Source organism: Macaca nemestrina, chromosome 3, assembly GCF_043159975.1.
Source record: "Macaca nemestrina isolate mMacNem1 chromosome 3, mMacNem.hap1, whole genome shotgun sequence".
Classification (NCBI taxonomy): Eukaryota; Metazoa; Chordata; class Mammalia; order Primates; family Cercopithecidae; genus Macaca; species Macaca nemestrina.
Genome location: NC_092127.1, coordinates 100315974 through 100341573, shown reverse-complemented (window position 1 = coordinate 100341573; position 25600 = coordinate 100315974). Strand labels below are relative to the sequence as shown.

The following is a 25600-nucleotide window of genomic DNA, read 5'->3' as shown; positions in this document are numbered from 1 at the left end:
GTCGTTTACTGGAAAGTTAGTCTTGCAAATTAAAATACTGCTATGAAAGTTGAGAATTTTGTCTTAGATATGACTCAGAGTTAAAACTTTGTATCTTAGCCTGCTTGAGTCTTTCTATACATAAAATAGAGATCCTTACCTACAGACCCACAATATCTAAGGGGAAGGAAACTCAATGAAATGAGAATTGCACAAAGAGTCTGTGGTACAAACTAAGCCTGAGATCTGACAAAACATCTCAGTGACAGAAGGTAAATTTAGTCACCTGAGAAAACTTCTATTTCAATTCTTAGTTTAATATAGTTTCTCCCTTTATTTCTGATATTATTTTATTTTTCTCAAGGAACTTTTTCAGATGGCAAGAATATCCATATAAGTTGATACACTATGTTGAGTTTTATTATTAGCTATAGGTAGTTTGTAAATATTTTAGTATTTTAAAAAATAACTGGGAGTGCCTATCATGGGGAGGGGGGAGGGGGGAGGGGGGAGGTATTGCATTGGGAGTTATACCTGATGTAAATGAGGAGTTGATGGGTGCTGACGAGTTGATGGGTGCAGCACACCAACATGGCACAAGTATACATATGTAACAAACCTGCACATTGTGCACATGTACTCTAGAACTTAAAGTATAATAATAATAAAAAAAAATAACTGGGACTGTTTAATTATCTCAATAGAGATAGTTAATAAGATCCTGTCTTTAAGCCATTTGTAGTGAATCATTAAGAACTAAGGACTTTAGAGAAGGTTGTAATTTAAACATTCAGCCTCTGCCATGTTTTTTTCTAAAGATCATCCGTTTCTAAACAGCCAACTCCATCCTGGAAACTCTACCAATAACATTCCATAATAAACAGATAGCAAGACACATTTTATTTCATTCTTAGTTTTTGACCTTATCTGTTATTCTCATCTTGGCTATAGATTAGCAGTAACAACGTATCTTCTACACACTCTCACAATATGCTAAGAAAGGCTAAAGAGGCATTTATGAGAATTGTAAGTAGACATTAGGGGACAAACATGCCCCTAATAAGATCATACACTTACACAGGATAATATTATCCATCTAGACACATCTCTATTATTACTATGCTAATCATACTGTGTATTACTGAATTCACCACATGGTACTGTAATTGTCTGGTAATGTGTCTGCATCCTAACTGGTATGTGACCTCTTTGAAGGAAAGCTGTGTCTTAATTACCTTAGGAGTACTGGCAGTACAGAGCAGTGTTCAATCAAAGAGAAAATATTAACACTCTAGTATGTTTTGTTTTAATGGGTAAAACTGACAATTTAGGAAATGAAAGCATCAATTATGAAAAAATCCTCACATAAGGTCAGATATTAAATATGCTATTTGGAGATGTTGAGTAGTATAATGCCAGATTCCTATATATGCCAGCTATCACTAGCTTTACACGCACTATAATCATTAACTAGAATTTAGATCAGTGTTTCTCTATGGGTGGACCATCTGCATCAGATTTAGGAAGCTTGTTAAAATGCAGATACCTCCAGATTTGGATGCAGTGAGTCTAGGGAAGGAGGGCAATGGGAAGGATTTGATTTTAAAAATAAGTTCCTTAGGTAATTCTCATGTACTCAAAGTATGAGAAGCATTGAACTCTCTGCTACATACAAATAGTGAGCATGAATTTCTTTAGCTGCTATTTAAAGCTACTCTTTTACTCATCCAGTTTCAATGTAGTTTCTATTCCTTGGTGCTCTTAAACAGAATGCAACAAAGCACTCATTCTAAGAATACTACTAAGGCTCTGGAACCTTCCTGCTTCAGGCCCATAATGGTGGGGAGAGTCAGCAATAGTCATCATTACCATGAGAGTCACAAAAATCAATAGCCAAAGATATCAAACTGGGATTTGAAGAAACAATTACACGTAAGGGCAGGAAAGTTTTCCACATAAATGCTTACATTCACAAGGCACGCTTAAGAAAGACAACTGCACAAACCTGGTCCTTACCTTCAGGAGGTTTATAATCAAAGGTAGGTACAGGCTGGCAGTAAAGATTGCAGGGAAATCAGTCAAATTAAACTCTAAGAGCTGGGCAAACATTGCCGCAGTGAATGCACATAGCAGCGCTCTTCAGAATGGTAATGCAAAGAAACAAAAGTAGCAACTCAACATTCTTGAATGCAAATTCAAATTATTCCTCCATTTATTCCTACTAGGTTCATTAATCATGACTAAAAATACAAAATAATTTCCAGGAAATAATGATGGTTTTATTTTAGCCTTAATAGTTTTGACTGCCTAAACAATGTTTTCACAGTATAAAGATCTATTTTCTTAACCGTTTTATAGCATCAAGTGGCTATCACAGAGTTCAGTACTAGCCAATATTCTTATCTAGAATACAATTCACTTAAAACCCTTAAGAACTGATGTCATTATAAAGGGAAAAATGTCTCCAACTTTAAAGTTGGAAACCAGATCAAGACTCCACAAAGTGTTGTAGTCTCTTACAAGCTTTAAGCATGCGGACATTTTCACTGAGTTCATTTAGAAAAATTTTAGATATATTTGTAAACTACTTTCTGCTCCCTTGGATTATTAATTTTTACAAAAGCAACTCTTCGGACACCCCCATGAGGTTCCCATGACGGTGTCCTTGTTAGTACAGTGAAGGAAAAATGACTATACTGTAAACAGTGTTTTAAACCTTATTTTTCATTGCTAAAACAAAAACATTCACTGAAATATTTGTGGCATGGTTTTTAAAAATGAAGTTAGTTTTTGTCTAGTTTTTTTTCAATCCTCAAATAAATCGCATTTACTATTTGATTTTTAAATTTTTTTTTTTTTTTTACTAATAAAACCTTCTATAGTTTTCCTAAATGAAACATTTCTATGGAATGAAATGCCACTGCATGTAAAGCAGTTGAAGTTGAAATGGGACAATATGATTAGCAAAAGTAATTTTTAAAATCCTAAAATGTGACCTTGGGCAGCCCTGAGGCCCTCTCCAGTCATACATTCTTCATTTCTTAGTTCACCAACAGAGTTCTTTTTTATAAGCCCCTTTGTTTAAATTTACCTTTCTCTGCAAAAAGTATAACTCCTTCGCTCCCCCCAGCCCCACAATCTGTATTATAATCATGAAGGAACAAAAACAGTCTTGCGCTCAATCATTCTTACCAAGCAGTTTTAAAAAATGCTATTTGTGTAATAAATCTGTCTGGACTTATTGAAGGGGAAATGTTATCCTTAATATTTATTCTCACATATTATGATGTACTTATTGATGGAAAATCCTTGCCTAAATCTGAACTCCAGAAGAGAAGAATATTGTGATGCATTTTAAAAATGTCTTCAGTCTATCAACATCCTTTAAAATAGCCTTAGCAGAGACACCGCTAAGAAGCTGATTCAGTTTTTATTATAAACTCACTCACTATACTTCTCAGTCTATGTTTTTCTTCAGATTTCAAAGGTATTTTCTTATATTCATTTCCATTCAGAGAATATAACTAAATACAAAAACCAAGTGAAAAAGATAAATTGGGCAAAATGTCAGTAAAAGAGCAGTATAATATTTAATTTTTTCTGTTCTTAGGGAGGAACCATATGTACAATGGACTCTACACAGTTTGCAGCATGTTACTAAAAGATGCCAAGTACTGGCAAAGTTATATGGCTTGATACCACTCAAAAAATACATAGCAGAATAAAATAAAATAGGAATGAATACTACCTTTGCAGAGGCATGATTTCACAAGCCATTCTCGTATGTAAATTTGCAAGGGAATCTCACAACTGTCTCTTCCACGGCAAGTTTGGTCGTCTGTACAGTGAACGTCTTCTTACAGTGGCTAAGCTGGCTTGGGGGCATGAGGCTGCACCGCACGGCTGGAGAAACAACTTGCTCTGCAGTTGGCCAGTCTGCTGCTGCTCTCAGCCTCCAAACTTCTTCAGGCAATGCTATTTTATTGGCTGCTTCTCTACATTTACACTGCAGTCCACTTTGACCTTTTGTTCCAGGGAAGCAGCTGAACCACCCGGCCAATCAGAGGAGCAGCTGCTGCAGCACTAAAGGCGCTCCTCCTCCTCCCCCGCACCCTACTCCTTCTGCTCCTCAATGGTCCCTCCTCCTCCTCTTCCTCCTCCTCCTCCTGCTCCTCTCCTCCTGCTCCTGCTCCTCAGTGGGCTTGCCTAGTTCTGGTAACTTGAAACTTTCCTCTGAGCAGTTCCACAGACAAGATTTTCAGTCTGGGGCAAGCAACCAATAAGTGCAGCAAGAGCCAAGAGTCCTGTACTTCTCAACATTACAGAGACTGCCAGCAAGGATTCCATTTGTCAAGGAAAGACACTGCCCACGAAACTAAAGGTTTCTGTAGCAGAAGGCAAGAGTTATGTTGCCTCCCCTTTCTTCCTTAAAACAAAACAAAAACACTAGCCTTGAAAGGCGTGAGACTTTTCTAGAAGGAAAGCATGCCTCTAGACCCTTGCCCTACCCACATGTATTTCCTGCTGATGTTTGTTTACACTGCGGTGGTTACTAGTCGCTGGTGACATCACCCAGGGCACGTAGTTCCACTTCTGGGGAGGATACGTGCCCTAAGTCTCTGCCCAAGTTCTTAAGGGATCAGAATCCACCCTCATGAAAATTGTTTCAGCTTATTATTTCTGCATTTTAGTCTTATAAAACTGAATGTGTTTACACAGTTATTTTTCTCCGTGAACATCAACAGCATTTTGGGGAGGTTGCTTTTTATTTATTTATTTTTTAATAGGTAACACAAAATCAGTTTTTCCATAAAGTCTTCTAAATGTCTGTTAATTATTACCTTCCCGTTATAATTTCTTCTTTGATGTGGAATACCAGGGTGTTATTTTTAGGAACATAATTCCTAACTCATAGATTTTATACATTGTAAGAAAAATAGCAGAAATATATTTACATGAGATTTTTTTCACATCATGAGTTGTAAAAAATTACCACATAGTCCAGACCATCACTTCCAGTATTAGAAGGAACATGACATTCCGAAACAGTCAGAGCTTGTAGGCACGAGGTATCCCCTTCCTCTGTAGCTTTTCCCCAATTTTATATAGACCACTCATAACTCTGAATTTAGAACACAAGGTCCTATTTATTATAAGGCATCTGCTTTTCTTTGCTATACCTGCTAATAAAAACATTTTCATTGTCTGACTAAATAATCTGTGTTTATGAAAATAGATTTGCCATCCTAAAACTATCTTCATATATAATGATAAACTATCAGTAACTAAAATCAGCTTTTTAAAACAAAAGGAGTTGATTTAACCCCAAACTTATTTAAATTGAAATTGTCTATACTTTTTTGATTCTAGATTTACAAATTCTAATTTGATTTTCTAGTAACACAACTTAGTTCTGTATATTTGCATACCTTTTTATTTAAAAAGATGACTTTAACTCTTGCTCAACACTTTATTTATTAATTTATTATTTATTTATTTTTGAGATGGAGTCTTGCTCTGTCACCCAGGCTAGAGTGCTGTGGCACAATCTCTGCTCACTGCAACCTCCGCCTCCTAGGCTCAAGTGATTCTCCTGCCTCAGCCTCCTGAGTAGCTGGAATTACAGGCGCCTGCCACCATGCCTGGTTAATTTTTGTGTTTTTAATAGAGATGGGGTTTCACAATGTTGGCCAGGCTGGTCTCGAACTCCTGACCTCAGGTGATCCGCCCACCTCAGCCTTCTAAAGTGCTGGGATTACAGGTGTAAGCTTAACACTTTAAATAGCTGCTTGAGGTAGAAAATCACAATTATACATCATAAGATCTATTTTATTGATGAGTAAACTTGGTACTAGAAAATAACTTGTTCATATTTACATGGAAAGGTAGTGGCAGAACAGAAACTGGATTGGAGATTTCTCCTGTCTACTCTGGAACTCATTGCTATATAGAGGAACTGCGGAACCACAGTGCTGGCTCTATTCTGTGTGAATGTTTTTTTTTTTTTTTTTTTTTTTTTTTTGAGACGGAGTCTTGCTCTGTCGCCCAGGCTGGAGTGCAGTGGCATGATCTCAGCTCACTGCAACCTCTGCCTCTTGGGTTCAAATAATTCTCCTGTCTTAGCCTCCTGAGTAGATGGGATTACAGGTGCTTGCCACTATGCCCTGCTAATTTTTGTATTTTTAGTAGAGAAGGGGTTTCACCATGTTGGTCAGGCTGGTCTTGAACTCCTGACCTCGAATGATCCGCCTGCCTCAGCCTCCCAAAGTGCTGAGATTACAGGCGTGAGCCACCGCGCCTTGCATGAATGTTTTAAATATCTTATAAGATACAAATATTTTCAGAAATAGTTAACATTCAAGTGACAGAAATATTATTTTGTCCTTTCTGAATTTTATGAACACATTAATACTACCTGGCTAAAATAGACATAAAAGCTCAATAATAAAGAACCCAGCATTAAAAAAAAAATGTTAAGTTGAACTACAATTTACACTCAATGCATTCAAAATACATTAAACTGAATTGCAATTTACATTCAATATTAGATTTCACATATATTTCCTAATACATTAAGTTGCCCTATCAATATTCCTCTAACATGCCATATTACATAAAATGTCAATGTTTTTTTAAAAAAAGTAATTAATGCTATAACTCTGTAACTACAAGTTTTTTCAAGTCTCCATCATTTATAACAATTCCTCTTTCTTGTGTTTTTTTAAATCTATTTTGGGGGCATTATTTGACAATCATTTATGAATCTGTACCTGATCGCAGCCCCTTCTCTCTACCCCAGCCACTGCCAGAGTTCTGGATCACTTAAATACCTTTCTTATTTCTATTTCTAACATCCTCTTGTCAGTGCATAGTCAGGGAGTGGGAGTGCCATTCATGACCTCTGTCATTTCTAATTTTTCAAACACGGTATTTCAACTGCATTTCCCTGGCTACATTTCCCTTTCACGGAGCCCCTTAATGTGCGTCCCTCTTAACCTCCAACACTTCTCCCTCTCCCATTCCTCTGCCTTTTCACTTCGCTCTCTGTTCAGCTCCAATTGTTTTGTGATATCCACAGAGGATAGCCTGCAATCAAACCAACTGGCATGTAGGTTTAAAAAAAAAAAAAAAAAAGCACATTCCTGACCCTCCTGAGCTTCCTTCTCTCTCTCTCTCTCTCTCTTTCTTTCTTTCTTTCTTTCTTGAGATGGAGTCTCGCTCTGCCGCCCAGGCCAGAGTGCAGTGGCGCAATCTCCGCTCACTGCAAGCTTCGCTTCCCAGGTTCACGCTATTCTCCTGCCTCAGCCTCCTGAGTAGCTGGGACTACAGGCACCCACCACCACGCCTGGCTAATTTTTTGTATTTTTAGTAAAGACGGGGTTTCACCGGGTTAGCCAGGATGGTCTCGATCTCCTGACCTCGTGATCCACCCACCTCGGCCTCCCAAAGTGCTGGAATTACAGGCGTGAGCCACCGCACCTGGCCTAGTTATTTCTAAAATGGATTCCCTAGCATCTCCCACTTCTTCCCCCTTTATAAGTCCTGCCTGCTGGGCTGTCTATTGCCAGAGTGCTAAAAATTACAAAGAAAAGTCTCATAACTTGATAACTAGTTATACTAAAAATTCATAATACTTAACCTTAGTTTGAACCACAATACTGTGTTGCAACCTTTTTTATTATCTTTGACTGTTCACTGCATTCCCACAGCAACTGCTTCAAATCTTCTCCGGTGCCACAAACCAGAACCTCTCTCACTCACTAATTATTTCACCTGCCAATTGACTGAGAAAGTCAAGATCATCAAACATAAGCGAGTGCCTTTGGTCTTCTCTGTTCCACCTACCACCCCCGTTCCCATTCCAACACACATCTTGCCTCGTTCTTTTTGACTTCCTCTTGGTTTAGGAGAAAGGGTCCTCACATATAGGACTCAAGCCTCTTATCTGTGTATTGGATCTCATCATTTTCTCCTTCCTCTGGAAGCAGCCTGGTCTCTCTCCTACATCTTAGATCTGCCCCTCACTACTCGCTTCTCCTCCCTTATGACAGGCAACCAAGTGAGTGGTATTAGAAAGTGCTTCTCAGCAGTCCTATCCTCTGGTACTGCAGAGCTATTTTCCTCTTCCTTCCCACTTACAGACTTCCACCAAGTCTATCTCTGCTGCCTCCACTTCCTCATAAATTACTTGTTCCTCCATCCCATGCCAATGGATTTTGACCTTTACCACTTTTCCAAAACTGCTTTTAAGGCCATCAAGGGTCTTTTGACCACTAAATCCAAATGTCTTTTCTTAGATCCTCTCCTACTCTTGACTTTTTGGAAACACTCACCTTCAGTTTTCTGAAAGTCTTTGGTTCTCTGTGATCTTTTCCGGGAATTCACCAAACCTTCCTGATCAACATTCGCTTTTTATTTCATCTGTCTTTCCTCCTCGTTTAGCTCTGCCTCCAAGACTAACACCATTCAATACATGCATTCAATAAGTTGGGTGCTGGAATTACACCTCTGGGGACTGGATCCTGACTTCACCTCTGACAGGCAGTGCAACCTTGGCAGGTTGTTTAAAAGTTCTGAGGCTGCTCTAAGGAATAAATGAGACCATGCATGTACAATACATAGAATAGTGCCTGGCAAATAATTAAGTGCTCAGTAATTATTAGTATTATCAACCCAGTCAAACATTCAAGACTTCATATTATCTGATCTCCAAATTTCTCTTCCTCCTGGTCCTTCTTGATAATGATGTTATTATTCCCTTTGTGAATCAGATTCAAACCATGAGTCATCTTTACTTCTCCCTCCTCTCCTACCTTCAACCAGTCTATTGATTGCCCCGTCATGTTTCTATAATCAATCTGTCTAGGTTATCTGTACTCTTAGAATAACACAATAAAATGTGTGCCACCATAGCACACATTTCACTATTAGTCAATTTCCCACCATGCTTGTGATCTGGTAAGTTTTGTACTCAAAAACTTCAATAGCTCCCAACTACCTCCTACATGAACCCCAATCCTTTTAATATGATGATTAGAACACTCCACCTATTAACCCCAATTTGCCTCTCTGATTCAGCTGCTTAAACCTCCCCTGAGGAAACAACTCCAGACATGCCTGGGTCACTATTTTCAAATCTGCCCTGAACTTTTCTATCCTAAATATTTGTTCATGCTGTTCCCTCTGTCTGGAATATTTTCCCATTTCATTCCCTTCAGGAAAAATCCTACCTGTACTTTAGGTCTAGGCTAATTGAAAGAAATCTTCTTTTGTTTGTTTGTTTTTGAGACAGGGTCTCTCTCTGTTGTCCAGGCTGGAGTGTAATGGCAGGCATCATCACAGCTCACTGTAGCCTTTACCTCCTGGGCTCAACTGTGCCTCCCACCTCAGCTTCCTGAGTAGCTGAGATCACAGGTGTGTGCCAAAATGCCTGGCTAATTTATTTTTTTGTAGAGATGGGGTTCTTACTATGTTGCCCAGGCTGGTCTTGAGCTCCTGGGCTCAAGCAGTCCTCTCACCTTGGCCTCTCAAAGCGTTCGGATTACAGGTGTGAACTACTATGCCTGGCCAAAGAAATCTCTTGACCTTTTAAAGTCATGTAGCCCTTTGTATCGATGATATTTATCTTTTTTTCCTGCACAGTTTTATTATTATTTGAATCTACTGTATATATTATCTTCCTTTTGGAATGCAAGTTTTCCACAACAGGAACTATATCTTTCCTGCAGCCCTGACACAGAACACTCAATAAGTGCAGAATGAATTAATGAATACATCAATTACTCTTCTATAGATTCTGAAGTATAGCTCCGTTTATTAGATTTAAACTTATCAAGCAATATTCTACCCACTTTTTAACATTTTCCACTGTAGAGCTACACATAAGATAAACTAGATGCCACATGTAAGTTCAAATGAAAAATAATACTAACAAATAACTGGCTTAAGGAATAAACTACCTGGGTTATACACTGATGTGCAATCACAGATGTGCTAAAAGTAAGATTCTATCCAAACCTTCTGAAATCTTTTAATCATTCTACATTATCCAGTTTCTCCCAGGTTGTCAATTTCCTTTTCCACATTTTAGCTGGCTTGCAGATTTCTAATTTTCTTACATAACTTCTTCGGCAGATTCCAATTGTTTGGCAATATCTGCATTTGCTCTTGTCCTATCAAGAGCAACAAAAACCATGTGGCTGTGTTTCTTTTAATTTCAACATCAACTGAAAACAACCAAAGAACCAAGAACATTTCTTGGCCACAGTAATGTATTTTCAGATATTGTTTTAAAATCAGATAGGTTTATTTCCTAAGATATAATGATATATTAAAATAACTTATTTCTTACAAGTTTGATAAGAAGGTACTTCTAGCCTGAGCAACATAGTGAGATCTCATCCCTACAAAAAAGAAAATTAGCAAGGTACAGTGGTGAGTGCCTGTGGTCTCAGCTGCTTGGGAGGCTGAGGTGGGAGGATCGCTTCAGCCCAGCAAACTGAAGCTGCAGTGAGCCATGACTGCACCAGTGCACTCCAGCCTAGGTGACAGAGTGAGTCTCAGGCAAGAGTTCTTCCTCATATTCTTGTCAATCTTTGTAAAACACACTAAGGAGCAATGCACTCCAAAAGATGCATGGTATTCATAAATGGTAAGGACTAAATCTAACATGAGTTATTTAGAATCATGAAGCCAAGACTTTTAGTGCACATATAATTTAGATATTCTGGTGTTGTTATACAAGATCCTCAGTAAACTAGTTTTCCAGCAAACTGTGTTAAAACACTAGTGGATTTCGGGGCTTACAGGACAATATCATCGTCATTATCAACAACAGTGAAATGTCAATAAAAAAGGGAGAAGAAGCTGGAGGAGTGCGTGTAGGTAAAGCAACAAGTATTTATTGTGAATTTATGCTGTGCTCATTTTAACAGATATGGAAATGAAGAAGTCAATTAATGTGAATGCTCAGCTAGTAAGTGGCCGACATGGAATCAGTATCTAAATGCCAGTGTCCATACCTTTTCCACCATTCAATAGCCCCTCAAGATAATAAAGTATTATCCTTACTTACTGATATACATATTGTTAGTTGGATATGGGAAATAAAGAATCCTTTCTTCTCACCTGAGGTTTATATTTAGGGGGGGTGTGTGTGTGTGTGTGTTGGTGTGTGTGTGTGTGTATGTATATATTCAATAATGGCTGCACAGTCTTACATAATGGCTGTCTGAACACTGAGGCATACACTGGACCATAACAAACTTCTGCTACTGAGTGGCAGGAGCCAGTTGAAGTGGAGGAAGGACGTGGTACGGGTGGGGTGTTAGAGGAAAGAGGAAGGTGCAAAGAAAAAACAGATGGAAAATCAAGTTTTAAATTGTATTCTTGATTGTATTCCTCTTTAAAAAACTAATATATGGAAATAACAGGTGGTTTGTGAGTTGTTTTATGTAAGCAAGCTCAAGTATTTCTTAAGAAATCATTACAAAACCATATAAAAATCTTGTTTTAGAAAACAAACAATGATACTCAAACAAGCTGAGGCTAACAGGAATAATGGATTTCTAGTTAGGTACTACTATTTTGTTGAGTAACAGTGAAATAAATACGCTTGCATTACTGAAGGCCAAAATAAAAACAATAAAATCATTGTAATTTAATATGTTTCCTCATTTATTTATTAGATTTATCCAGTGTATATAAGATTGCAGAAGAAAAATATCCCATAGAGATAGAAATTATATCACTGTTTTTCCAAAGACACTCCTCTTTAATTCTGATGATGTATCTTGCTTTTAAAATTGACACAGGCTTATTTCATTAAACTGTATCTGAGTAGGCTTGCTGGACTCCCAAATGGCTCACAGTGTTCATTGATTTGGATTCTAAAATCTTGTCAAGCTGTCAGTGAAGACGGAGGGAAGAGCTACTAAGAGAGGTGGGGTTTAAAGGCCTCCATAGCTGGAAGTGCACGATTCAGGGTTCCTTTCTTCACCAACTAACTGGCTCCAACATTTCAAACACAGAAAATAAGATTCAAAACATTCCCCAGAAGGATTAAGTACTGATTTCAAATCAAAAGACAAGCATTTATTCATGGTACATGAAGTAGCAAAGTTGTACAGAAATTCATGTGGATGCTGTTTTTTTTTTTTTGTTTTTTGTTTTTTTTTTTAAGTGAATTTCTTGTAAGAACTGAGGGACTATAATTCTCCATAAAAAGTGGTTAAAAATAAAATTTTCGAGACAACTTATGTAATTGTTCCTCAACTTTCTGGGACAGGGAAAAATCCACAGTTTTGCCAGATGGACTCTCAGTTAGTGATTATTGCCAATAAATAAGTGCTTCAAGCACATTTTCCTGGAATGGGACTCTCTGGGCATGACTTTCTCCAAATCTCCCGTGGGAGTCCGGATAATAGTGTTTCTGTTCTCATAAACTAAGTCATGTCCCACACAACAGCTGCTACCACACCTGAGATCAGCTGCCTTAAATTGTCCCCGTGAACTTTCACCTTGTTAAATGATATTTCCTGACAGCGGAGAAGCAGGCTTTAGCAGGGCTTCCTCAGAGAAATGTCAAAATTGGTTAGTGTGATATGGTAACCGACTGGCTGATTCTATGTCCATAAAACATAAAATAAACTCTTTATATTCCTGAGACATGACATACCAAGCACAAGCATAAAAATCTCTTAATGTCAATATACTGGCTGGTAAAATTAATTTGCTTTAACACCAAGTGAAGTGTTTTTATTTGAATTGACCCTGTAAATAAATTAGTGAAAATATATTTAAAATAAAAACAAGGGGAAGTAAAAATTATTTGTGTTATCAAGAATAAGTCCAGGAATACAGCTAACAAGGGAAATGAAGGACCTCTTCAAGGAGAAGTACAAACCACTGCTCAAATAAATCAGAGAGGACACAAACAAATGGAAAAACATTTCATGCTCATGGATAGGAAGAATCAGTATCATGAAAATGGCCACGCTGCCCAAAGTAATTTATAGATTCAATACTCTTCTCATTAAACTACCACTGACATTCTTCACAGAATTAGAAAATCTTTTTAAAATTCATATGGGAGCAAAAAAGAGCCCAAATAGCCAAAACAATCTCAAGCAAAAAGAACAAAGCTGGAAGTATCATACTACCTGACTTTAAACTACACTACAAGGCTACAGTGACCAAAACAGCATGGTACTAGTATACAAACAGACACATACACCAATGGAACAGAATAGAGAACTCAGAAATAAGACTGCACACCTAAAACCATCTGATCCTCAATAAACCTGACAAAAGCAAGCAATGGGGAAAGGATTCCCAATTTAATAAATGGTGCTGGGAGAACTGGTTAGCCATATGCAGAAAACTGAAACTGGACCCCTTCCTTACACCTTTTACAAAAATTAACTCAAGATGGATTAAATATTTAAATGTAAAACCAAAAACTATAAAAACCCTAGAAGAAAATCTTGGCGATACCATTTAGGACATAGGCACGGGCAAAGATTTCATGACGAAAACACCAAAAGCAATTGCAACAAAAGCAAAAATTGACAAATGGGATACAATTAAACTAAAGAGCTTCTACGCAGCAAAAGAAACTATCATCAGAATGAACAGACAACCTACAGAATAGGAGAATATTTTTGCAATCTATCCATCTGACAAAGGTCTAATATCAAGTCTATGGGAACTTAAACAAATTTACAAGAAAAAAACCAACCCCATTAAAAAGTGGGCAAAGAACATGAACAGACACTACTCAAAAGAAGATGTTTATGTGGCCAATAAACACTAAAAAAAGCTCAACATCACTGATCATTAGAGAAATGCAAATCAAAACCACAATGAGATACCACCTCATGCTAGTCAGAATAGTGATTATTAAAAAGTCAAGAAACAACAGAGGCTGGCAAGGTTAAGGAGAAAAAGGAACACTTTTACACTGTTGGTGGAAATGTAAACTAGTTAAACCATTGTGGAAGACAGTATAGTGATTCCTCAAAGATCTACAACAGAAATATCATTTGACCCAGCAATCCCATTACTGGGTATATACACCCCAAAATATAAATAATTCTTTTATAAAGATACATGCACATGTATGTTCACCACAGCACTATTCACAATAGCAAAGACATGGAATGAACCCAAATGCCTGTCAGTGATAGACTGGATAAAGAAAATGTGGTATATATACACCATGGAATGCCATGCAGTCATAAAAAGGAACAAGATCATGTGCTTTTTAGGGACATGGATGGAGCTGGGAGCCATTTTACACAGAAAACTAATGCAGAAACAGAAAATCAAATACCAAATATTCTCAGGTATAAGTGGGAGCTGAACGAAGAGAACACATGGACACTGGGAGCAGAACAACATACACTGGGGCCTATTGGAGGAAGGGAGAGCATCAGGAAAAATAGCTAATGCATGCGGGGCTTAATACATAGGTGATGGGTTGACAGGTGCAGCAAACAGCCATGGCACACGTTTACCTATGTAAACCTGCACACCCTGCACATGTACCCGGAACTTAAAAAACAAAGAAAAGTAATGAATAGCACCTTGGTGAGTTAAAGGCTTCTGCCTTATTTTGTTCATTAAACATTTTCTTTTAAGAGTATTTAAAAAAGAATAGATCCTATTTTAAAAAATTACAGTATTAGTCCCTAAAGTGTCAAACTCCGACTGCATTTTAGATGACCTGATTAAAACAAAAACAAAAACAAAACGAAACCAAATATCTAAAAATTCCACTTAAAAGTCCAAGACTGAACATGGTGGCTCACGCCTGTAATCCCAGCACTGTAGGAGGCTGAGGCAGGCAGATCACCTGAGGTCAGGAGTTCAAAACTAGCTTGGTCAACATGGTGAAACCCCATCTCTACTAAAAATACAAAAACTAGCCAGGCGTGGTGGTGGGTGCCTATAATCCCAGCTACTCGAAAGGTTGAGGGAGGAGAATCGCTTGAACTTGGGAAGCAGAATTTGCAGTGAGCTGAGATCACGCCACTGCACTCCAGCCTGGGTGATAGAGTGAGACTCTGTCTTAAAAAAAAAAAAATCCAATTTATTTATTTTATTAATTTAATTAAATTTTACGAGAGAGAGTCTCACTCTGTCACCCAGGGCTCCATCTCCCAGACTCAATCAATTTTCCCACCTCAGGCTCCCAAGTAGCTGGCTCTACAGGTGCACACCACCACGCCTGGCTATTGTTTTATTTTATTTTATTTTTTCTGTAGAGATAAGGTCTCACTGTGTTACCTAAGTTGGTCTCAAACTCCTTCACTCAAGTCATCCTCCTGCCTCAGCCTCCCAAAGTGCTGAGATTATAGACGTGAGCCACCATGCCTAGCAAAAAAAATCCATTTAAATTCAGAAAATTAGACTCAGCCCATCAAATAATTGTTTATATGTTTATATTATCTTTTCTTAGTGTCATTCATGTATAGAGCATTATTGGAATTTGAAGCCAAACATCTTTTTTTCCTCATTGAATTCTGGTGAGGACATATATAAGCGGAAAAAAAAAATTACGAATAAATTAGGAAATAAGTTAGACATAAATTAATGAAGCAAGCCAATAAAACTAATGAATCCCCAAAGAGGCAGTGAAATTAATTCACTATTTATATAAAGAAAACGCATTGTAGTAAGCATATCACTATGCATATCAAAACATTATGTTTTACACTCCAAATATATACAATAAAAGTACTAAGTAGAAGAAAATTCATTAAAAACAAATGATAATTCCACAATAATTCTCCAAAATACTACTTTAAGAAGACAACTTTAAAACAAATCAATCCAATTTTAAAACTTTAAAAACAGTCCAGTGAAATAATTTTAACAACTGTAAATACTTCTGGAAATAATATCATGCTAGACTTCAAATCACTGTTTATAAAACAAATAGTACAGAATTTGGTCGAACCAAGTGATACCTGAATGAATACTTTGTTAATAAAAGTTTAAATGAGATACTATTATCTCTCTCTTCCTTCCCTGTCCATTAGTCTATTACCACCACTGTTCTCTTCCATTCCCCTTCATCCTCCCTTTCCTGCATTTAAATTTGTATTAACCTCTGCATTATAGCTTCTTTTTTTTTCTAGTAAATTTTACTTATTTTGGTCTTGTTCACCTTAAATTCAGATTGTACAGAATGGATCTCCCCAAATACTGCTTTAATCATGTCACAAAGCTTTGATTGCTTTTCAAAGCTTACAATGTAAAATCTAAATTCCATACATGCTCAGCAGGCCTGGTATTCTCCTCCTCTACAGACACATACATGGACTGGGGGCCCAGCTGAATGACCCACTCTGCCCCCTATCATGCCCTGCTTTCCCATCACTAGTTTTTGTTCAGGTCTTTCTCCTAGCCTGGAATATCCTCCCTAGCACATACCTATCCATCAAAACAAAACTCATCCTTTCTCAGCTTCTCACACACTGCCTATTCTGATTTCTCCATTCAGAGGATTTTATCCATCTAAATGACTGAAGTCACAATTGCAAGTTAAAAAGCAGTTCAGGGCCGGGCGCGGTGGCTCAAGCCTGTAATCCCAGCACTTTGGGAGGCCGAGACGGGCGGATCACAAGGTCAGGAGATCGAGACCATCCTGGCTAACACGGCGAAACTCCGTCTCTACTAAAAACACAAAAAATTAGCCGGGCGAGGTGGCGGCGCCTGTGGTCCCAGCTACTCGGGAGGCTGAGGCAGGAGAATAGCGTGAACCCGGGAGGCGGAGCTTGCAGTGAGCTGAGATCTGGCCACTGCACTCCAGCCTGGGCGACAGAGCGAGACTCCGTCTCAAAAAAAAAAAAAAAAAAAAAAAAAAGCAGTTCAGTTGTCACTCTACCTCAGTGGTCCCCAACCTTTTTGCCACCAGGGACGAGTTTTATGGAGGACAACTTTTCCACGGACTAGGGTGTGGGTGTTTCAGGATGATTCAAGTGACATTTATTGTGCAGTTTATCTCTATTATTATTGCATTGTAACATATAGTGAAATAATTATACAATTCATCATAATGTAGAATCAGTGGGAGCCCTGAGTTTGTTTTCCTGCAACTAGATTGTCCCATCTGGGAGCGATGGGAGACAGTGACAGATCCTCAGGTATTAGATTCTCATAAGGAATGTGCAACCTAGATCCCTTGCATGTGTAGTTCACAATAGGGTTTGCATTTCTGTGAGAATTTAATGCAGCTGTTGGTCTGACAGGAGGCGGAGCTCAGGCAGTAGCGCTAGTGATGGGGAGAGGCTGTAAATACAGATGAGGCTTCACTCATTCACCTGCCACTCACCTCCTCCTCCTCCAGCGTGGCCTGGTTCCTAATAGGCCATGGACCTGTACCAGTCCATGGCCTGGGGGTTGGGGACCCCTGCTCTACATAATTTCTCTAAAATATGACAATTAACACTTCCTCCTTGAAGTATTTGTCATCCATCCTTGACTTAAAACAAAAATTTTTTTGCATTATAAATTATACAGTATATTATCATTGTAGAAAAAATTTAAAAATACAAAGATTAAAGTTAAACACAATCCCATTGCTTCCATATCCAGTGTTTAACAAAATTCTATATTCTTTCATTGTAAAAAAATTCATAAATAAAAGATGGGACAATGTGAATGTACTTAATACCACTGAATTGTGTACTTAAAATGATTAAAATGGTAAATTTTGTGTTATATATACATTACCACAATAAAAAGATTATGCAGTATGTACTATTTTGTAACATTATTTTTCATTTAGTAGTCAGTAATACATTTCTGTGACATTTCTAGTTCTTAAAAGTACTTTTAGTGGTTACACTGTATAGCAGAAATTCTCGAATTATGGCCCAAGTACCCTTGGAGGTTCTTGAGACTCTCTTGGGAGGATCTGCAAGGTATAAAAATTGTCATAGTAATACTAAGATGTCATCTACTTTTTTACACTCTGATTCATTTATGAACGTACAGTCAAGCTTTCTAAAATATGGCAACAGATTTAATGCAGAAGCAGACATGAGAATCCAGCTGTCTTCTATTAATATTAAGCCAGTTGTTACAGCTTGGCAAAAATATAAAACAATGAGATCTTCTCACTCTTTTTCATTTAAAAAATGTAGTTATATTTAATAAATGGGCCAGGTGCAGTGGCTCATGCCTGTAATCCCAGAACTTTGGGAGGCTGAGGTGGGTGGATCACCTGAGGTCGGGAATTTGAGACCAGCCTGACCAACACGGTGAAACCCTTCTCTACTAAAAATACAACAATTAGCCGGGCATGATGGTGGGTGTTTGTAATCCCAGTTATTCGGGAGGCTGAGGCAGGAGAATCACTTGAACCCGGGAGGTGGAGATTGCGGAGAGCCGAGATTGTGTCACTGCACTCTAGCCTGTGTGACAGAGTGAGACTCCACCTCAAAAAAAAAAAAAGATGATTATTTTATCTTATTTTTTTGAAACGAAGTTTCACTCTTATTGCCCAGGTTGGAGTGCAATGGCACGATCTCTACTCACCACAACCTCCGCCTCCCATGTTCAAGTGATTCCCCTGCCTCAACCTCCGGAGAGGCTGGAATTACAGGCACACACCACCATGCCTGGCTAATTTTGTATTTTTAGTAGAGACGGGGTTTCTCCATGTTGGTCAGGCTGGTCTTGAACTCCTGACCTCAGGTGATCCACTCACATCGGCTTCCCAAAGTGCTGGGATTACAGGTGTGAGTCACCGCGCCCGACCAAAATGATTATTTTTAAATAGTGATAAACACATATTAAAACTCTGCTTATTTTTCAGTTATATCTATATGTCAATAGATACAGCCCAGAAATTTTTGTGTTCTCAGTAACGTTTTAGAATATAGTCAGCCTTTGCCAGGCGCGGTGGCTCATGCCTGTAATCCCAGTACTTTGGGAGGCCAATGCGGGCAGATTAACTGAGGTCAGGAGTTCGAGACCAGCCTGACTAACATGGAGAAACCCCGTCTCTACTAAAAATACAAAAAAATTAGCTGGGCGTGATGGCACATGCCTGTAATCCCAGCTACTTGGGAGGCTGAGACAGGAGAATCGCTTGAGCCTGGGAGGCAGAGGTTGTGGTGAGCCGAGATCATGCCATTGCACTTCAGCCTGGGCAACAAGAGTGAAACTCCGTCTCAAAAAACAAAAAGCAAAACAAAACAAACAAACAAAAATTATGTTAAAAATATTATTTTTAAATAGTGATAAATACATATTAAAACTCTCTCTTTTCCAGTTATATCTATATATCAATAGATATAGACCACATAAATGAAATTTCTTTGTGTTCTCAGTGACATTTAAGAATATAGTCAGCTCTTTGTGTCCATGGGTTCCACATCTATGGATTCAACCAATCTAAGATCAATAATATTTGGGGAAAAAACGCTTCTTTATTGAACATGCAGACTTTCTTTTCTTGTCATTATTCACTAGACAATACAACAACTCTTTAAATAGCATTTACATTGCATTAAGTATAAGTAATCTAGAGATGACTAAAAGTATACAGGAAGAATGTGCATAGGTTATATGCAAAATACAACATCATTTATATCAGGGACTTAAATTGTCCATGAATTTCGGCACCCGAGGGAGGTCCTGAAACCTAACCCCCCACGGATATACCTAAGCATAACAATATACCAAAGGGGCTTGAAACGAAAGTTTTGAAAACTGCTGTTGTGCAGCAAAATATAATTTGTAACAGCTTATTTTATGACTCCATATTATTAAGCATTGAATATGGAAAAGGAGTGGTAAAAGTGCTATGAACAAAAATCTTGAAGCTCTGTCTTTCAGCACATTGAGAATGATATCTGTAGAATAATTTCCTAGGATAACTAATGAGAAAATACACATTTTTAGCTGTTTGATAAATAGTTACAAATTTCACTGCAGCACTTGTACTTTTACCTGCAGCTAGTGCTTATTTCCTTCTGTGCTCATAAACATTGGAAGATGCAGCTACTCATAGTTGCAGATTAAATTTCTCTGATTATTCGTGAGATTATACTTACTTCTACTGTTGTGAATTTCCTGGTCACAGCATTTTTTCATTTTTCCCTTGTGTGTTTTTAATTGTTTTATATGTGTTCTCTCTATATAAAGACTATTAAATGTTTTCTCTATATAATGTGAATACTCTTATCATCATGTTATTTATTTTGTTCCTGGGCTTTTGTTTTATTTTTGACATTTAGAATTCTAAAAATGTTACACCGTGAAACCTCTCTCTTTTTTTAACTCTACACATAGAAATTCCTTTTCAGCTCCATTATAACATATATACCCATATTGTCTTTCAATACTTTTGCTATTTTATTTTTATGTTTAAATATGTAATCTACCTGGTATGGGTTACAGATCTAACAGCAATTATTTATAAAATAGCATGTTAGTTATTCCAAATTTATAAAAATAAAAGCCAAACCTTATTTTTAAAAATAAAGCACACATCTATTTATTCATTCAACAGGTACTCTTTAAGGCAATAGAGTGTACAGAGGAGTAAATAAAATTGTAGTTCCTGCCTTTATGGAGCTTACATTCTCATGGAATAGACAGTCAATAGACAAGGAAAAATACATAAATTAGGAGTGTAAATTAGGAATTCTATTGTATGTAGATTGAATGTGAGATGCTTGTTAAATATTGAAGTGGACTTCTTCAACTGGCAGGGCCGCAGGGGCATATAAGATGTGCAGTTTTGGCTGGGCACAGTGGCTCACGCCTGTAATCCCAGTACTTTGGGAGGCTGAGGAGGGAGGATCACTTGAGGCCCAGAGTTTGAGACCAGCCTGGTCAACATAGTGAGACAAAACAAAAAAAAGAAAAGTGCAGTCTCACAGAGCCCATATTCAGAAGGGCCCTATGCTTTGCTGTCAACATCTTAACATTTTTAATAATTGTTGAATCTGCCCCCCAACATTGCCCTGAGGGGTGGAGGATGGGGAGAACAAATTAACTAGCTGGTCTTGCCAACTGGACATAACTACCTGGAATATAATGAAGAGGCTAGAGCTAGAAGTATAATTTTTGGAGGCTTATGAATAAAGATAGTGTTTACAATCACAGAACTGAATGAAAGCACCCAGGAATGAGTATAGGTTGAGAGGACGTCAGAGGACTGAGACTTGGGGTTCTCTAAATTTGAGAAGTCTTGAAAAGAAGAAAGCTTATATGAAAGAGACTAAGAAAAGATATCCAGTAAGGCCAGAGAAAAACCAGGAGACTATAATGTTACATTAAGCAAAGTGAAGAAAGTGCTTCAAAAAGGAGTGATCAGTTGGGTCAAATAGTGCTGAGAGATAGCGTAAGATGAGGACAGTAGACTGACCTTTGGATTTGCCATGATGGAGGTTGTTGTTCTCAACAAGAACACATTAAGTGGTGTGTGGGTTGAAGAATGAGAGGAAAGGATATAAAGACAGCAAGTACATACAATCCTTTATCAGAGATTTGCTCCAACAGAGAAGAGGGATATTGTTTCTAGAGAGGGATTACAAAAATGTTGAGAGCTATTTACTGCAAATTTCTTTGCTCATGGGACTAGTCTAGAAAAAAAGGGGAAAGTGATGATATAAAGGAGGGAGGTGACTATTGAAACACAGCCCTTGAGCGAGAGGGAATGAGACTCAGAGTACACATACAAGAATACACATACATGACCCTAGAGATGTGCAGGTTCAGCTCATCCACTGTAATGGGAGAGAAGGCAGAGTATAAGGATGCAGATGCGAATATGTTGGTAGATTTGGGAGGTAGGAGGATAAAAGCAGTCTTTCATGATTGCTGCTTGAAATAAGATAAAAACTTCCAGACTGTGCTATTATATTTTGTAGATCTAAACCATGCTCACATCTCTATTGAATTGAAAGTCAATGTTCTCAGAAAATGAAGGTGGGAGGGAGAAGAGTGAGAATCCTAAATTAGTTTTTTGAAAAATTAGGTTCAGATTTTTGACAAGAGGGCCAAAACAACAATTCCATGGGAAAATAATATTCTTTTCAGCAAATGGTGCTGGGACAACTGGATATATACAAGCAAAAGAATGAAACTAGACTCATACCACACACCACATGTAAAAACTAACTCAAAATAGATCAAAGACCTAAATGTAAGAACTAAAACTATAAAACTCTTAGAAAAAAACACATATGTAAATCTTCATGATCTTACATTATGCAACAGTTTATTAGATGTGACATCAACATTATAAACAAGAAAATAACAGATTAATTAGACTTCAACAAAATTAAAAATTTTGTGCTTCAAAGGACACTATCAAAAAATTGAAAAGACGCCGGGCACAGTGGCTCACGCCTGTAATCCCAGCACTTTGGGAGGCCGAGCCGGGCAGACCACAAAGTCAGGGGTTCACGACCAGCCTGACCAACATGGTGAAACCCTGTCTTTATTAGAAATACAAAAATTAGCCGGGCCTGGTGGCGCGCGCCTGTAATCCCAGCTACTCAGGAGGCTGAAGCAGGAAAACTGTTTTGAACACAGGAGGCGGAGGTTGCAGTGAGCCGAGATCACACCACTGCACTCCAGCCTGGGTGACAGAGTGAGACTCTGTCTCCAAAAAAAAAAGAAGAAAAATTGAAAAGACAACCCATAGAATATGAGAAAATATTTGCATATCATATATCTGATAAGGGTCTTATATCCAAAATAAAGAATTAACAGAGAATTTGAAAAGACATTTATCTAAAGAAGATATACAATTGGCCATTAAACACATGAAAAGATGTTCAACATCATTATTCATTAGGGCAATGCAAATCAAAACACAATGAGACATCGCTTCATATCCAGTAGGATGGCTATAATAAAAAAACATGATAACAAGCGTTGGTGAAGATGTAGTGAAACTAGAACCATCAAACACTGCTGAAAGGAATGCAAAACTAGGCAGTTGCTCTGTCATTCCTCAAAAGGTTAAACATAGAGTTAACATATGGCTCAGCAATTCTACCCCTAGGCTTATACCCAAGGGAACTGAAAATATGTGCCCATACAAAGGCTTCTACAGAAATGTTCATCCTAGCATTATTCATAATAGCGAAAAAAAGTGGATACAACCCAAATGTCCATCAACTAATGAGTAGATAAGCAAAATGTGGTTCATATATACAATGAAATATTTATTTATTCAGACATAAAAAGGAGTGAAGTACTGATACATGCTACAACATGGATGAGCCTTCGAAACATACGCTAAGTGAAAGAAGAGAGACACAAAAGAACACATATTATGTGATTCTATTTATATAAAATGTGCAAGAGTTAGAGGGAACTTCATAGACAAGAAGAAATTTAAACTGACTATTGACAAAGTGGGAGAAGGACACTCCAGATAAAAGGGAAAATGTTAGCAGAGATACGGAACTGTGAAACTACGGGGAAACATTTGAAATAATGTGGTTGTAATGTAGCTCAGATATAGGATGAAGAACCACAGAAGCGTTAACCAGGAAGGTAGGCTTAGCCAGATTTTTAAAGACCTTTGAAGACCTTGAACTTTATTCAACAAGTCCTCTTTGCTTTTACATCACTTCTGTTGTGCTGCTTTTAAACATCTTTCTATTATATGCTATTGTTAACCATGTGTCAGTTTGTCTCAATTAATGGACTGGTAGATGGTAGACACCTAACAATACACACCACACCTTAGTTCTGTCTGGCCCCTCAGGGCCCAGTGCATATGTGCAGTACATAGATTGTGCCCAATATCAATCTGTTAACTTTGAATTAGTAAAATAAATCCAGCTAAGATCATAGGAGTCCAGATATACTCTGTTGATCTAAATGCCACTAGAAATTATTTGAAGATATGACAATACATTTCTTTGCCATTACTTATCTATCATTTCATTAACTACTCATACTGTATACAGAATTAGAAAAAACATTTAATTGAAGTTTGGATTCCAGTAAAATGTCAAAATTCAAGTAGTCATAGCAATTGTATTGAAGGGCAGATTTTGGTGAATGAGTAGAGAACAATTTGTTCTTTAATAATCAAAATACTGAAATATCGGAGACTTTCATTTGAAAAGGAGACTGGAGTTAAGCCTAGAAAATATTTTTAATAGATATTTCACTTATATGAAATAGTTTATCTAAGGCCTTGGGATATTTTTTCATGGGAACTAGTGGCAGTCAAGAATAAATTACAAAATGGTCTGCATGAAAAGATACAGTTAGGTATTTCTTCTAATCCAGTTTGAGAGGTTGGGGCCCTTTTCCAGTCTACCTTTCAATACATCTTTCTTACGAAAGTCAGAGAGTAGAAACATCCCAGGAAATGGCAGTTCTGCAGGGGAACTGCGTGCTGAAGTGCACGCTGTGCTTTTCATAAGGCAGCCTGAGACGCTCCCTCATTCATACGGGTGCTACTTTAGCTGCCCATGCAGTCGGCTATGATATTTGGTAATTTTTCAAATTATATTGTACATATGATTATAAATCTTGTATCTAAGAAGCCTTGCTTCATTTCAGCTTCAGTAGTCAATTAAAAAATTCTGAAACTTGGCTCCAAGTAGCAGAGAGTGAAACACTGTAAGGGAACAAACACATGTTCAGGAAGTAATTGGAGTGCCCTTCATGAAGTACAAACACAGGATAGTTATGACTGCTTTTTTTGCTGGCTGGACTTCAGAAATGAAGTCAGTCATATTTAATTGCAGATTAGATACCTTGAAGGGCAATGGTTACAGTTAACATTGTAAACACTGATTCATTATTAATATTGCTGAAAGTTTGATTCTCATGAAATGCACTATTATAATACATTATTAAACTATAAAGTGTTCTTTGACAAGTGTCACAAGGCACAAACTTTCTGCCACAAGTGCAGAGAGCTGCATAGAAATATTACGAGCCTTGTAAAACAATGGATTTCTCCCAGATAGATGGACAGACATGCAACAAGATGGACAGCGACTATGTGGGGACAATGAGAGCGCATGGCTGTCCTGACTTCCGTAGTATCTCTAAGGGTGTACAGTACAGGATTCCCTTGGGTCAGTACTTTCCAAGGATCTGAAGAGAGAAACTGACACATTAAAAAATTATATTATTTTAGAGTCAGACTTCAATCTCTAACCTAGGTCTAGGTCAGCTAGATGAAGAACGGTTAGTGTTCTCACCTGACAGTGGAATTCAAATTCAAAGTGGGCACATATAACAATATCACAATAACAACTAGGGCAGCAGCAACTGAGGACATGCCACCTCGGTACTAGCGTGAACACAAAGGAGACCTAACACACAGTCTCTCTTCTTCAGAAACTCATAATCAGGTTGGAAAGAAAATATAAACACATACTTTTTATGTGGGAAAGGAACTCAAGGTAGAAGTCAGGTAGGAAATAATAGTGAAATAATCACAGCCTGAAACTGTATTTAATCCCAGCCTGACTCTAATAACTACATGATCTTAGATAATTCACCTAACTCAATAAATATTTGTGAAATGAATAACCTTTTCAGAATCATAGGTTCTTCATCCAAGGTCATTTTGCAGATCTGACATTATTGTTACAGGGCTGCCTGACAGAGTGTG

At 37.7% G+C, this 25600-nt stretch overlaps 1 protein-coding gene across 12 annotated transcripts in view; it reads right to left on the bottom strand.

Moving 5' to 3' along the window:
• Positions 1 to 25600, bottom strand: part of LOC105479633 (family with sequence similarity 13 member A) — a 377790-nt gene that overhangs the window by 91540 nt on the left and 260650 nt on the right. For 2 of the 12 annotated variants that reach the window (XM_011737715.3, XM_011737716.3), the window contains exon 1: positions 3728 to 4078. The exons of 8 other annotated variants lie outside the window; for them this stretch is intronic. In XM_011737715.3, the coding sequence (XP_011736017.2) occupies positions 3728 to 3756 (29 nt within the window). In that variant the 5' untranslated portion in view covers positions 3757 to 4078. Of the gene's footprint in view, positions 1 to 3727; positions 4083 to 25600 lie in introns of those variants that run through there. 2 more of the 12 variants (XM_011737717.3, XM_011737714.3) reach the window with 2 other exon arrangements.